At 39.2% G+C, this 15,851-nt stretch overlaps 1 protein-coding gene across 1 annotated transcript in view; it reads left to right on the top strand.

The window, feature by feature from the left end:
- The window catches only part of dok6 (docking protein 6), a 116,796-nt gene that overhangs the window by 53,363 nt on the left and 47,582 nt on the right, over positions 1-15,851 (top strand). The window contains exon 2 of the mRNA XM_041814285.1: positions 13,055-13,162. Within this exon, the coding sequence (XP_041670219.1) occupies positions 13,055-13,162 (108 nt within the window). The remainder of the gene's footprint in view (positions 1-13,054; positions 13,163-15,851) is intronic.

Here is a 15,851-nt window from a genome sequence, read left to right as displayed (position 1 = left end):
CTGGTCTGAAACACACTAGCAAGTCCACTTCTGACTGGCTTAAAATCAAAGAAAACTAGAAAAGCACTCGGAGAGCGCAGACCTCCGCCATTAGCCCTATCTCCCAATAGTGACGAATCCTTTAAAAAATTCCTGGATCCGTCCCCGTGTGCCCCCCACCACGGCATTCACCGATTACTCCCTTTCCGGTGGGGTGGAAACATGGTGAGGCAAAGCACTGGCTTCGCTACTGGTGGACTGTCATGGTGGAAGCATTGCCTGCCGGTGCCAACAGATGCACTGACAATCTCACCCATGGTCCCACCGGACGACTGAAAGTCATGGCAGAGGGTGAATATTCCTCTATTCCTCCCAGTATTGTGAGTATTCTCACTACAATTCGCTGTCTTTCTCTCTGTTACACTCCGACTCGTCTCCTCCACTGGGCGTGCGTCTTTCAAACTCTATAAACTCCAAAACTTTGAATGGAAACACACCCAAAATGCTGCTGGGATTGAAGTTACTCATGTCCGCCATCTCCTGGTGTAAAGTGGTAACAGCGCAGACCTCTGCCATTAGCCGTATCTCCCAATAGTACAGAATCCTTTAAAAAAAATTCCTGGATCCAGAAGGTGATCTGGATCACTCCCAAAATTTAATCAGTTCTTCCTGATGCCATTTCTGACTAACTAAAAAACCCAGCTGATCACATAACCTCCTTGGTGGAGGTAATGAAGGTTTTGGAGTGGCATGGTCTTAAATCTGATTGAGATTCTGTTGCATTACCTTGGAGAGGCAGTTCATGCTCGAAAACCCTCTCATGAGGCTGAATTAATACATTTCTGCAAAGAAGAGTGGGCTAAAATTCCTCTACGGTGATGTGAAAGACTCATTGCCAGTTCTCACATCTGCAGTTATTGCTGCCAAGGGTGGCACAACAAGTTATTAAGTTTAGGGGCAATTACTTTTTCAGACAGGGCCATGTAGGTTTGGGTGGCTTTTTTCCCATCATTTAAAAAATGAACTTTTGTATTTACTCAGGTTATCTTTGTCCAATATTAAAACTAATTTGGTGACCAGAAACACTCCTAAACGTACGTGGTATCAATAACACAGCCCATGTCTGGGATATTGACCATAATCTGCATTGAAAAATGTAGAACCTTTAGTGAAAAATTCTCAATAAGCACAAGTTAAACCCATTTTATGGAGACATGAATACATATATATTGTAAGGTGTGGTATATGCCTTGACATTGAAGTGCTCATAAGGGTCACTGCTAAGCATTTGAGTCTTGAATTTTGGGTATATTGATTCAAGACTTGTTGAAATAAGGTTTCAACATTTAGTCGGTGAAAATTCAGACTTTGGTGGGTATTCAGTTTACTAAACTCCACTGCATAGCTGCTTTAATTATACGACACACTCATACAAAGATATTTGCCATTTTTCACTTTAAAGATGAGGCTAAAGATTTTGTTTTCCTCATTTTAATTCTCTGGTCTGTTTATTAAGAGGATACAGATGTATTGCATGCAAATGCACATTCACACCATGCAAAGTCAAGTCAAGCCTTGCTGAAAAATAATTTTCTTTAATAAATCATTTTAAGATTGTGTTAATGAAGTGTTAAATTTTAATGAACTAATCTCGTTTGGATTCCAGTGGCCCTGTGGGTTCATCCCGCCTACCAGAATTTAAATTAATGCACAATAAAAGTACTTCTTTTAATCTTGACGCAAGGCTCCTCATTTTTTTGCGGTCCTCGTGACCTGCTGGTACTTTCCTGAAAGAACAGTTTTAATCAGCAGATCAAATGAATTATTTGGTTTTCAAGAGACTTACATTTTGAGGCTATATTTGACCCTTCATCACAGAGAGGAGCTGAGATGGTGGCAGTGAAACATGTTGAATGGGAAATGTGCGTGCATGTATGCAAATGAGACACCTCTAACTAACTTTGAAAAACGCTTTGTACTCATGTCTAAGACTCAACATGACATCCAAGAAATAGACCCCTGTTTTAAAGCTGTTTAATTCATTATGGCACATAGTGAATCAGTCTTTGGCTTACTGTAATCCATAGATTACAGTTGATTCATTCATAATCAGTCAGGTGCATAGTCAGTCTTTCTTCAGCCGTCAAATTAAAGACAAGTAGATTAGGAGTCTGCCAGTTTGACACATGGTTATTTAATGCCCTAAAACCCAGATGAAGAAGCTTTAGCAAAACACATTTTTAGCTCTGTAGTTCTGCATTTGCTTTTAAAACATTAACTAAGCATTTATTTAAAATTTGAAAGCTCTAGTCTTCCTCATATGTGCATATCTGGCAGGGATTTTTTTAAATAAATGACTTTTCCTCAAATCATAACAAAAACCCCCATCTGGGATTCCTCAGGGTACTTTTCTGGGACCTTCACATTTTTTATTCATCTAAAAAGGCACACTGGTGGAAACATCAAGAGGCATATCCATCAATATGCTGATGATATGCTGCTTTAAGTTTTTTCTTCCAACTTATGTCCTTTTAAAAGATTTTTTTTTCTCACAAAACTTTTACAGCTCAACCACAATGACTGGATTCAACTCAGCACTACTGCACTAAAGTAACCAACGGCCAAAGAAAACGTAGACATTACCTTCTACCTCCAACGTATATTCACAAAATCATGCCTTTATCATGACAAAACAGCAACATTTAAACATGTCTCACCATGAAAGACCGAAACAAACTAAAGCATTTTTTTCCCTGAGACAGTATGGCTGACTTTCAAAATAAAATCAGATTAAACTTCAATTTAGGGTAAAAGTAAGAGTCAAGGTAACATTTAGATATCAAGATATAAGTTAAAAATTAAAAACGTGACCTGAAAAACCTTATGACAAAATATCTGATAAAGCCATGCAAACATGTGCTTACAGGAAAAAAAGCCTCCTCCATTAAAACATTCAATCACAGCAGATAACAGAGCTACCTAGCTAAAGCTAAGCTCTCAAAGCAGTAATGTAAACTATGTAGCTATGTCATCTACGGCTGGGCAAGTAATCGCAAATTAGATTAAATCACAATATGGGCCGCTGCAATTTTCAAATCGCAGAAGGTGCGATATTTCTTTGACCTGAAAATACCAGTTTAAAATCTTTTTTTGCAGCAGAGATGTTTTTCATTACATGTTATGCAATCATCCAAGTGCCATTTTTAAAAAATAGTCTACAAAAAATCCTACTTTCTTTATGTTTGGAAATGTTTTTTATTGAATATGAGAATGACATCAAAATGATCACTCCCTTCAATACAAGAATTCTTGCAATACGAGTCAAAATCCTCAGAATTAGATATTTTTTCAAAATTGTTTAGCCCTTGTTTTATCTAAAATTTTGTTGGTTACAGTATAGAATGATTTTTTGCTTGTGTTTGTTGGTAAATACAGTGCTTAACAAATTTATTAGACCACACTAACCCTAACCAAAGTAAGGTTTATGCCACAGCTGCCCTAAATTAACAGCATTGGTAATTACCAAAATCATTTTTGATGTTTCTTCAATGGTTAATACACCAATATGTAGAAGCTCTTTAACCCAAATGATATTTTTAATGCTAAAATGTAGTTATTATTGTTATCCATGCATTTTCAAATTTACTGATTTACAAAACAACTGACAAAATAGTAAAGCACATTAATATTTCTTGATTAATATGTCAAATTATAGTTATTTACTGGCATTCCTGAACAGAAAAATGAGTTTTAGTGGTTGAATGTTATTCTTGATTAATTTCTGACTTCTCAGAGAAGCCCAGTGAGCCGGCTCAAATTTGGGTGAATTCAGTTTGAAATTCCTCATTCCTGTTCAAAATGGTAAAACGTGGAGAGCTCACTGAAATATAAGAGTCTGTATTAAAGCACTTCATGATGCTGGATGGTCTCTGAGACAAATATGACAAGTGTTCTAATACATTTGTTAAGCACTGTAGCTTATGTAGCTATATAGCTAATGTAGCTATGTAGCTAATGGAGTTAAAGCTCAGCTCACAAAGCAGCGAGGTAAGCTAAGTAAATATGTCATCTACATGCTTTGTTAGCTGTAACTACATTTACTGAAGCTCATTATGAAAAACTTTTTTTAGCTACGTTAGCTTATTTAGTAACATTATGCAGGTAGCAAAGCTACATCAGCTTTAACTAAAGCTAATGAAGCTAAAGTGAACCCCTGTTTCTTTAACTACTTCTAAAACAGGTCGATACATAATTAAGAAATGGACTTGACCTCTGACCTTCTTCTATTTTATATAGGAAATGTTGCTTAGTCTGTAATGTTTGCGACATGTTTATTTCATAAATGTCACTGCTAGACTTTGTTTATAAATAAAGATGAACTAAAAAAAACTAAAACTGGAAATCCTTTGTACCGGCATATTCCAGCAGTTCCTTTCTGAGATAAATGGCGTCTGAAATGAACGGTCTGTGAGAATGGCCGTCAGAGACGAAGGGTTGCAGCCAGACCCCTCTCTTTTTTCAAGTAGACTTGACTATTGGGAAGTTTATCTTCAATTAAAAGCTAACAAATTAGCATATCAAGCAGGAGGATGAATAAATGCTAATTCAATCATCAGTCATTGTCAAAAACTATATTTAAACTGAAAAAAAGGTTTAATCGACCATACCAATGGTGTGCTTCTGTTGACACTGCAGTTTTGTGCTTATGTTGCACCACTGCTTTGTCCTTTTCCTACCCGACCACCATCAATGTCGACCCCCAGCACAGTTCCCCAAGGACCTCTCTGATTGGCTACTATTTACAGGGTCCATTATACAGGCTCTATTCCAGGGTTCTAAAAGTCAATGTAATTGGATGCATCCTTATATATCTGCATTATTGGGCTCTTTAGTGGTGTCTTACCTGATTGAAATAATTGATTTGATTGATTTTGACTAATGGTAGGAGTTATCACCACTTCTTAAAACAAGAAGGTGGCTTAGCATAAAAACCACAGGACATTTGGTTGAGTTATGAGGCAAACATAATAACAGAGGCTGTGGAGACAAGATCGAGGGGCCAGCCTCTGCATGCTGCAGCAAAACCAAAGGCAGCGCTGCTTTTTGGTCTCTAGCCTGCCATTTTGCCTATGTGAACAAGCCAACATCATTTTTGTTTGTAGTCTGCTTTATGCTGGGAATATCTAACTCTCCATAGAAAAAGCTCTGCAATGCTTACCGAATGTGACTGGCCGGAGGTAACCCACAGGATGGTGGCAGGGTGGAAGTGCTTTCACACAATATCAGAGGCTGTTTGAAAGTGAAAACATTGCTTTGTTTTATCCTGGAACTGGTGACTTGGTTTCCAGTGCCAAAACAGTGTTTTCTACTCTGCTCTGGCGTTAAATGAGTTGCACCAAACCATCAGAGAGTCTCATTCACGTCTGTGTAATTACAATCAGTGTAAGAGTGTTTCTGACTAAGACCCACCAGCAGCGGGAGAATAGGACCGCCTTGACAAAGCATTGACAACCGTGGAACAGGCAAAATTAAGCCCTCTCCATTCATACCCCCCTAGTCCTTATTATGCACAAGCTATCTCACTGAGCTGGCTTTTGTGCTGGTATAATTACTTAATCTGAGCACTCCTAGGGTGGATTACTTTGTGTGTGGCAAGCAGGCAGCGTTGCTTTGACTCAAGCTCCCAAAGTGGAATTGAGGCTTGCTTTAATTTTTGTGTTTAATAGGGATGTAATATCTCACAATACAGTGAAAAATCGATGAAACATGGACGCTTGGATTTGATTCAACAAAAAAACATATTGCAAAACTTTTTTTTATTCCAGAAGTCTCCACTATCTGCTTTTGGCTCCTCTTGTTGGATATCTAAGTAAAGGAGAAGGGCATACAGACAGGATAGAAACTAAGATGTGAGCAGAAAAGAACCAAAGCAGAACCAGAACCTGAAGAACCATACACTTATAAAGGAGAAAAATCAGGGCATGTCTTATATCATGTGTTGAGTGGATTGTGAAACCCTGAAATACCGTAAAATACCAAATAATAGCCGGGGCGTTTATTTGTTTCAATCTCTGAGCAGACTAGGCGTTTATTTGGGACAGACGTTGAATTCTTTTCTCACAAAAATCTTGCTTAGAAACAAATGGAAAAATATGGTAAATTTAATGAAACTATCTATTCACACCAGTATGAATATCACCTTTACATTTTAAAGACAAGATTAAGGTACCATAGTTATACTTTTGTCTTCTTCTGTCAACTCAACACTCTAATTTCGTACTTTTTATTTTTTCACTGCGCCGGGGTTAGGGTTAGGGTTAGGGGTTAGGGTTAGGGTTAGGCGCTGCTATCTCTCTTGAGAAAACCAGCAAGGGACAGGGGTGCCCCAGCCACTGAGGAGGCTAGTACTTGCAGCCAGTCGGGCTCAGCTGTAGCTTCCGTATCTCAGCTCAGTGAAAAGTTGATTCAATGGCGGAATCACGGCGGCGTTCGGTCCTGTGTAGAGTTTGTTCATGATGAGATGAAGTGTTTTCTTGCCTGTGATTCGGCCGTTGATTTCAGTGGAAAAGCAGAGCAAAATCAATCCACGAGCGCTTTGCCACCGTCAGTATTCAATTCAGCGGACGGTGGCAAAGCGAGGAGGTATGTGAGGAGAGGGGCGGGGCTACGGAGCTCAAACAGCCAAACCATGAGTCAAACACAGAGAAGAACAGGAGTGGAGGGGGATTTGAGAGTTGATTCTATACGGTTCTCATAAAGTCACATACCCGAGCTTTAAATAAATTACACTTGTTTGGAACAGGTGGTTAATTGGGACCCGGCGATTAAAGGGAACCCGGCTAATATTTGGTATTTTACGGTAATTTATTTAGAATGTATTAAACTTGGCATTAAACACTCTAATGAAAAAATTTGTGGAAATCAGAGCAAAAACAGCCTAAAATATTCTGTTAAGGTTTTGTATTCAGTTTTAAATGTTTTTATTTTTAAAGGAGTCTCTTAGAATAAGGCTCTTAGTTTTATATTGAGTTACTGTATGTATTAACAGCTATAGCATATGAAGTAAAGCTCTCATGTGTCTAGTTAAGCTCAACAGCGTCATCTCTTACATCTTTGACTTACAAACATGGATGTTGTCTGATTTGTTTCTGAATTGCACCGTCTGAAAAGTACTTTTAGTCACCATAGTGATAAACAATAAGCTAAGGTTGAAGTGGGCATTTAAACACCTGGCCACCAGCGTCTACCTGCTTGCAGCCACTCCCCTAATTATGCAGAGCTTAATATTGAAATACAGTATGTGCTACTTCAAGTTTTCTTTGGCTAGTTCCTCCTTAAATCCTGTTCAATACTGTTGAGTCTGATCTAATGAATCTGCTTGAGCTGTAAAAGTTTTGTGGAAAAAACTTTTAAAGGGAACATATAATGCAAAATACACGTTTTCAGTCTTTTCTAGCAAAATATGTGTCTCTGGCCTGTCCACAATTAGGTTTGAGAGAAAAAATCAGTACAGCACAGTATCGCGATATTTTGTCTGGTGATATATCTCATCGTCTCATCCACTAAGTATTGATTTTTTCAAATTAATTTGTAATATGAACTGAAGTCTATGATAATGGAAACATTTAAAAAATGTTTGGACAGTTGTTTGTCCAGTGAGGTCGGCAGAGGTGACGTTCATACAGCAGGAGAAAGAACAACGAATACGGCAGCACCAGGCGAAGGACATTAGAAATGCAAGCAGGACATGAATGAGACGGACATGACACATAAGGTTTGCAAGAAGTGCTACATGAAAATAAAATACTGCTAAAATATGAAAAACATGAGGGCAACACTAATGCTACATCAGCGAAACAGTTAAAAAAATTGAAAAGATCACAATATATGGTATCGCAATACTCACTGTTTTGCAAAATGTTAAAAATTGCGATAATATCAAATCGTGACCCAAGTATAGTGATAAAACCGTATTGTGGGGCAACTAGTGATTCCCACCCCTGTCCAGAATCCCCCCAAGAGTCAGAGAAATCCATTCCCTCCCCTCCTCTCTTCTCTTCTGTGCTGAAACGAGCCGTTCTCAGATTTTCCCCTCAGGTCATGTGGGGAGTTAGCCCCACCCCCAGGTTTGGTTGGCCCTCCCCACTTGGAAGAAAGTTCTGCCCACCTCTCCTGATCCTTTCTGAGCTGACCGGGAGAGCCACATCCATCAATCTACATCCATTTCCCAAGGGGCGGAGTCAGACAGCTTATTTACATTTAAAGCCACAGACACAGTTTGTTCTGAGCAGGGCTGAAACAGAGGGGTTTTTAGACATGCAACAATCCAATACTGGAGTGTTTTTTCAGGAACAAACCTCACAGGCATGTTTTTGGGCCCTCTGAGACCAATATAAACTTGTCTTAAAGGGGTAAAATATGTGACCTTTAAAGGACCTTAGATGGAGGAACAGAAATGCAAAGCAGCATATCATCAGCATATTGATGGGTATGCCTTTGGATGTTTCCTCCAGTGTGCCTTTATAGTTAATAAAAAATATAATGGCCCCAGAAAAGTACTCTGAGGAATCCCAGATGTTATTTTTGCAGGGTTCTGAGAAGACATTAATTGAAACAAAATATATATATGCCAGTGTGTGCCATTGAAGATGTGAGCTATTGTGACCAAACATGTTTTTTTTTTTTTTTTTTTTTTTTTTTTTTGCATGAAGCTAAAACATGTTTGTTTCTACTTCCTGTTACCACTAGGTTTGTGTGTGCCTTGTGGGGGAATTTGAAGCCAGCCTGAAGTGGACACATGAGGAACGGCAGTATTTTACACTTCAGCATTAGCTCTGTTTTTGTGTATCCATCCTTAGTGTTCAGAAATTTGATACTGGTCGCTGTCATAAAGAACTCTTGCATACTGCTTTTTTGTCCAGGCCGCAGCTTTGATTTATTCAGAATGTTATCAATTAAGTAAATCCATTTTTATTACCTCTCTGTTTTCATACTTTTGAAAAGCATTTTATGGACGGTCCGGACAATGATCCACAGTGCTTTAGAGAGTGTGTAGTGGTCTGTTTTGTGTTGCTTGCTGTTTATAATGGGCCCGGGCAACACTTAACTAGAATGGAGGCCCATCAAGGCAGGCCGATAAGGACCTAGGGATCCACTATAGTCAATTACTGCAAAGTGCCAAGTTCATCTCAGTGGGCCTTTTATGAAGTAGACCAGATGAGTAAACAAATTAATCGTACATCCATGGTTCCCTAACACGAGCATGTGGCCCAGGGCAATCATACATCACACAGAGTGATAGTGCCTGTCTCCAACAGGAAATAGAAGGGTCCCGCTATTAGAGATAGGCAGCCACATAGGACTCATAAGCTGCTGGCCATCCCATCACGCTTCCCCTGCCTCGAAGTTGCCCCCCTCTGCCTATATTGGCTTTTGACACCTCTGATACTGCATCTGTGAGAGGATGTTTGTGGCTCTTTCAAATGCTTTATGAGTTTAGCTGTGAAGGAATATAGTGATATTAAAAGCTCTTTTTATTGATCCTCAGAGAAGTTACTGTCCAAAGAAAATTGTGTTTTTTTTTTTTTTTCTAAATCCAGAATGTTAAAATTCGTCTTCAAAGTTTTTATTCTTTCCTCTTTAAGTTGTTACAAATGCTGGAAAACCGTTGATTTGAAGAAGCACAAATGACTAAGATCTATTTATGTCATCAATGAGAGTTGCATGTTCATAGAAAACAGGACTTTAGAGGCATTTTTATGAAGGGCACAAAGAATCCCTGAGTTTCTTCGTGGTTTGTGTGTTTAATAGTATCTTTGAGTATGTCTTCATTTGTGTGCTCTCTTTTTCATGATGTGACCTTGGAGTAGTCCGATATGCTTCACAGTGTGTCTTCTTTAGCTGGTGGATGGGCCAGGCTGTGGTCCAGTAATCAATACAATGCACAATAATCTGCTGCACCACACACTGAGAGACGGTTCATGTGTGGGAGTGTGTGTATCGGCGTTATATTTCAATAGAGAGACACAGATCTCTGCTTCACAGCCTTCATATATGAAAACTCATTACAGCAGATTTAAGCTGAGATGAACAGCAGAGGAGTTTGTTTGGTGTACATGAAAGGATGTGGGTAAAAGCTTTTATTTCAGTGCTAGAAAATGCTCATTCAGATTGGCTCTGAATTCGAAAAGGAGCTTTTGTAGTGCATGTCTGTCATTTGTGCCACTGAGAAGGAACAAAAAAGGCTAAGTTAGTAAAGACCTACCAAATATCTACAAACGACCCTCAGAGAGAAACAAGAAATGAAGAGTAAGTGAAGCAGACAGTACCTGCGGACTTCCTTCCACTCATTTTCAGATATGTAAACCAAATTATTGCATTAGACACTCTTCTGTTGCACTGTGTTGTCTATTTTATTGTTTGTAAGATTGATATTTTTGTGTCATTTTCTCCCTCTTTTCATATTTGAAATAAATTTCAAATTTCACAATGATCTTTTTGTCAAATTAGGCGATCATGAAGCCATAAATCTGTGCCCTTAGGTACGTGATATCAGTGTTAATTTCATTGACTAAAAATATTTGTCGACAGCCTTTTGTTGCATAACAAAAACCAGGCTAAGACTAACAAAAATAGATCTGTGATGACTACAACTGGCAAAAACTAAGTTTAGTTTTCATCAAGATGACTAAAACTTGACTAAAATGTAATTCAGTTTTTATTGGACATTCAAAATCTGTGATATTTCTCCACTGTGGGTAAATCTGTCTGTAAAAACAATGCATCTGTAGCTATTCTGCCTCTCAGCTGTAGAAAGCAGGGACCCCAGATTTGACAGAGTGCAGAGAACACACTACCATGATTTGGTACCAGATTTAGGCAAGAAAATAAATGCTTGAACTAAAAGTGAAGACTAAAATGCGAGGACTTTTTATGGACTAAAACTAGACTAAAATGTTTTTGAGTGTTTGTTGACTTAAACTGAAAAGGATAGAAATGACTAAAATGTGAATGAAACTAAAATGCATTTCATTTAAAGACTAAAACTAAGACTTCAGTGGCTTTCACACTAGGGGCCCGGTCCCAGATCCGAGTGCACTTGAGCCGGAAGTCCGGTTCGTTTTGGTTAGTGTGAATGCAAACAAACAGCGCCCAGGTGCTGGGCCTGGGCCCACTTGGGGAGTAGGTAGACCCATCATTGTTGCCGCATAGCAAGTTTGTTAGACCTGCATAGAGTCCTTAAACCACGTACAACCCCAGTAACAGAAATAAACACCCTTAACTCATCAGTCATTTCTTACCCATTTGTTGAATGCCAGCATTACAAACGCCATGTTTAAAATCACAGGAAGAGTAGCAGCAGCTGCTAAATGACAGCATTTATTCATTGTGATAACACAAACAGCTGTCATAGACAGATCAGTGATAACTAAATGCATCAGGGCGGAGATAAAACATCTAACTGAAATATATCAAATTTATTTCACTAAAATGTGTGTGATTCATGAGGCAGAGTGGTTTCATTTCCCCTTTCAAGTATTTTTTTTGTGTTTAACTTCAATGACATGAATAAAAAATGTATTGAGGGCAAATCTGCTTTATGTATCAGACCTATTTCAGATTGTAGATAACCCTTACACCAACCTATACTTGGTTCAATGGACAAACCTTCATAGCTTGCTTGGAGTCTTCATTCCTTGAAATGGTTCTCCTGGGTTTTAATGGTAGATAGTAAGCTTGAATGTAAGGATATAGCTGCTGTGTCTGTCATTAAGCTGTGCATTCCCACCATTTCTCACATCAGCTGCCCCCACCCGCTGTGACGGTCTGGGCAAGGCGATCTTGGTCGGATGAGTGCTCATCAACCAACCAATCAACCACCTGCATCAATGAAATGATGGTTCATTTCATTGATGGATTTCTAGCTGTTTGGTAAACGAAGTCTGGTCCATTTTCCTGGATAGTCCGGTTTGTTTGGAGTGGTGTGAAAGCTCACATGAACTCTGGTGTGGACCAAACAAGCGGGTTCTGGTCCGCTTGAAAACAAGGGGTCTCGGTCCAAAGGCAGGACGTGGCATAAAATGAAATGACATATGGATTTATATGTGATTTAGTACACTCAAATACATGTCAGTACCTTGCTTGGTGTCTGTGTAGCCATAGCAACACGTCGTAGTTGGAGCTGGTTTATTCGTCTCATGTAAAGAACGATAGGCTGGACAGCTCACCGCCTCGCTGGCTGCTTATAATGCCCCAATGCAAAAGCAGAAATTCAGTGTTTTTTCATTGTTTATGTGGAAAAAAAGACTAGCGGAAGGAGATGGATTTCTGGTTTCATCTTCTTCGACACCTTCTTTTTTTCTTGGTTGCCATTTGTGATGACAGCGCCCCTAACGGGCAGAGGTTGTAGGTCTGTTTGACCAAGAGCAGCGTGAATGCGAACCAAACAAGGAAAGTGCAACAATCTTGCAATTTTTGTTCCAAACAGACCGAGTCCCCCGGACTATCAGGTGTGAAAGCGTCCTAAAATTGTTGACTGTTTAGTCAAGGGAATTATGTTTTTTCTGAACACAGTCCTTAAACCAAACTAAGTGGGAAGTAAAGAAAATGGGCGTAGCTAAGCAGCACCTCTCTACATGCCATCTTTTGTTACTGTTGTGATTGATAGCCCCCTGGCAGCGGAGTATTCATGCTGTGTTTAATCATCATTAGTGCACAATAGAATGGAATAAATAACTCTTCCCTCAAATCAAATCTGTTCCCATATTTGGGAGATCTGACACTTTGAGATGTAATATTTCAGCTGCAGCACTGTCAGTATATGAATTATAAGGCATATTAAATTAAACAAAGTTAGTTTAAATCTATATTTTAACTTTAAGCTCCCTCACTAACCACAAATCCTTCTTCATAAGAAAAACCTTGGTCTGTTGGCTTGTGATGACTAAAATCAGCCTCTCTGGACAGTCCATAGGTCTGTGTTTTTCTGTTGTTCCTATCTCCTGTAGCCTTAATGTGTTCCTGTGGTTAGCAGTACTCCTTTAATAACAGGGATGCTATCTCTCTCTGTTGTCAGATTTTCCGGAGGTGTTGGCTGGTGTTCAAGAAGGCCTCCAGTAAAGGACCCCGACGGTTAGAGAAATACCCAGACGAAAAGGCTGCGTACTTCAGGAGCTTCCACAAGGTAAACACACACCTGAAACACACAGTAAATATCACCATCAATATCTTTATTCATTCAGATATGTGGAGCTGACTTACACAGTTTTAATGAAGAACAATATTAAAGTCGATCAGTTTATCCACAGAAAACAAAATGTCAATATCATCTTTTATCATCAACTTAATGTTTCAGAGGATTGATCTATTTGTTGCTGATAAGTAAAGCATAATGCTGATTACATTCTCCGACAGCAAATGGTGAAATTATAATTCAACCTAATGCATAAAAGTTATGAAACGAAGATGTGAAATAAATTGCAAAATATTGCAGCTTAAGCAAACTCAGCTTGGCATATTCACAATTCTAAAATCAAATTTTACGCCTCATAAAATAAAAACAAGCCAAAAAGAAACTATATAGAGTTTATTTTGTCTGGAGCGAGAGGGTGAGCTACGTTCAAGTATACAAGCCTCGCCTCACCAGTCACAGTGCTTGAATTTACAATTTTGTTTCGATTGTTCTGGCCCAAGATACTGATGTCAGCCAGTCCTTTTGTCGATCATGATAATGCAAGATGAAGTGACCAGATTGCCATGAAATTGTGAATCAATATTAATAATCTCAGGAGTATGATTGCTAAAGATTTAGTAACACTCTGACCTTTTGTCTTATATCCCCATCAGACAGTTTGACATTACTAAAGCCTCGTTTTGGGCTCCTGCAGCACCTACATTCAGCATATCTACTTTAGTTATAGAGCATGGTCCCCAGAGGATCATGCATGCCTTTTGTCTTCTTGAACACCAAACTGAGATGAACAGCTTGAGTCTAAATGTGACTAAGTTTAGAGCACAATCACTGTTATTCAGTTAGATAAGATTTGTGTAATTAAAGCTCCTGTGAGGATTTTTAAACTATGTAGCCCATTAAAACTACTGCTGATTATTCTGTATAGACCACAAAAGCAAACAGGATCAGAAGATTTCTTTTTCTGTTTCTATGTGGTTATCGTATTTGCCTGCCACCACTGCAGCAGGGTGGGTGTCAGGAGAGGCAAACAGACTTTTGTAGGAAAATGCCTCTTATAAGATCAGCAGAGAGATCAGTGACCCCTAGTCCCTGGTTTTTATTGTACCACCAAACAAATATATGGTCCACATCAGTGTTAATTTCATCGACTAACCTATGACTAAAAATGTTCGTAGACTTTTGTCCATGACAAAAACTAGACCAAGACTGATCATAAATAGATCTGTGATGACTGAAACTAGACTAAAATGTAATTTAGTTTAGTCCAGGGGTGCCAAACTCAAGGCCCTGGGCCCATGGTACAGTTGTATCCGGTCCGCAAGATCACAAGATCTTTGTATTATAACTGGCCCACCAGTATGAGGTCTGCAGATTTCCTCCAGTACAAACGTGCAAACTTTAATGAAGATTTAAAATATTCTTGTTAAATTATAAAAATCTGAAAAAGTAAAGAGTCCCCAGAGCCCCCCTGAATTCTGATGGACCACTACAAAGTCCTTAACAATCATGGACATATTTGCCTTTTTAGCCGTTAACAGAAGCTCTGATGTTTCTTTGATTTCGTTACTAAGCAGATCTTCATCTACACCATAATGGTTTTACTGGTCTTGATAATCTCAAGGTGAGGTAGGTTGGAGTGTCCCACTAAAACTAGGCTTTAACCTACAGAGAAATGCCGTCATTGAGCACTCCTTGCTCCACACTTCTATGAGACTTGTTTTCATTTTCATATAAAGTTTCATCCATTGGTTCCAGATGACAGAGTTAAGGATTCATTAAGATACTTTTTGCCACTTCATCCTCTCCTCTGGGGCCTTTCCCTCCTTTTCTGAAGTAATAATCCAGACTGTGATATATCTTTTCCTGCTTCTTAAGCCATTTGAAATATTCCAATTATGGCTCATTATCATGGTTAGGGGAGATGAAGTTAAAGGGGTAGCTGTGTGAACAGTGTTTCACAGTAATGAGAGGAGGTAAAGGCAGATGATAGGGGACTTGGGCACTCAGTTTGCTATGTGGCTGCAGTTTGAAAGCTGATTTAGTAACCATGTGATTATGAATTAGGTTTGGGATTTCTCAGGCACCGTGGAGTTTTTCACAGTTTTCTCAATTTCCCAGAATACTAAGGAGTACAAGGTAGAAATATGCCACTTTGTAAGCATCTCTTGCTGCTTCAGTACCAGTCATGTATTGGGAATGAAGTGTCTCTCTGCCTACTGCATCATACTGTCACTTGGGGCATCCTGTGTGGCTGTAACCCCCCCCCACCCTCCCTCAGAGGCATCTCATACAGCAAGCGCTGGAGTGAGCGATGAGTGCGCACATGCACCAGTGCACCTGGTAATGCATCGCCACAAAGATCAAGAAAGGTCCCGTCTGAGGGCTCCATTCAACACTGCAGTGCTTTGGGAGGAAATAGGCTGCACTGGTGGCTGATTTACAGAATCAACACAAAGGGGATTGGCTTTCTTTTGCACTTTTTTTTTGTCATTTTCTTTCCATATCCCCCTCACTCCTGCTCTGCCGCTCTTTCTCTCTTTCTTTCCCTGTGCCCTTTTCTGTGTCTGTCATGCACTGGTCCACACAGTAAAACAATCCCTGAATAAATTTCAGTAATATTTTTAGCCCGAAGAAAAGTTGTTTTTCTGTGTGCTACATATCTAGAGCTCTCCTTAGCTCC

Source organism: Cheilinus undulatus, linkage group 19, assembly GCF_018320785.1.
Source record: "Cheilinus undulatus linkage group 19, ASM1832078v1, whole genome shotgun sequence".
In the NCBI taxonomy this organism is placed as follows: Eukaryota; Metazoa; Chordata; class Actinopteri; order Labriformes; family Labridae; genus Cheilinus; species Cheilinus undulatus.
The sequence above is the reverse complement of the archived record's forward strand: the minus strand, read 5'-3'. Positions and strand labels throughout refer to the sequence as shown.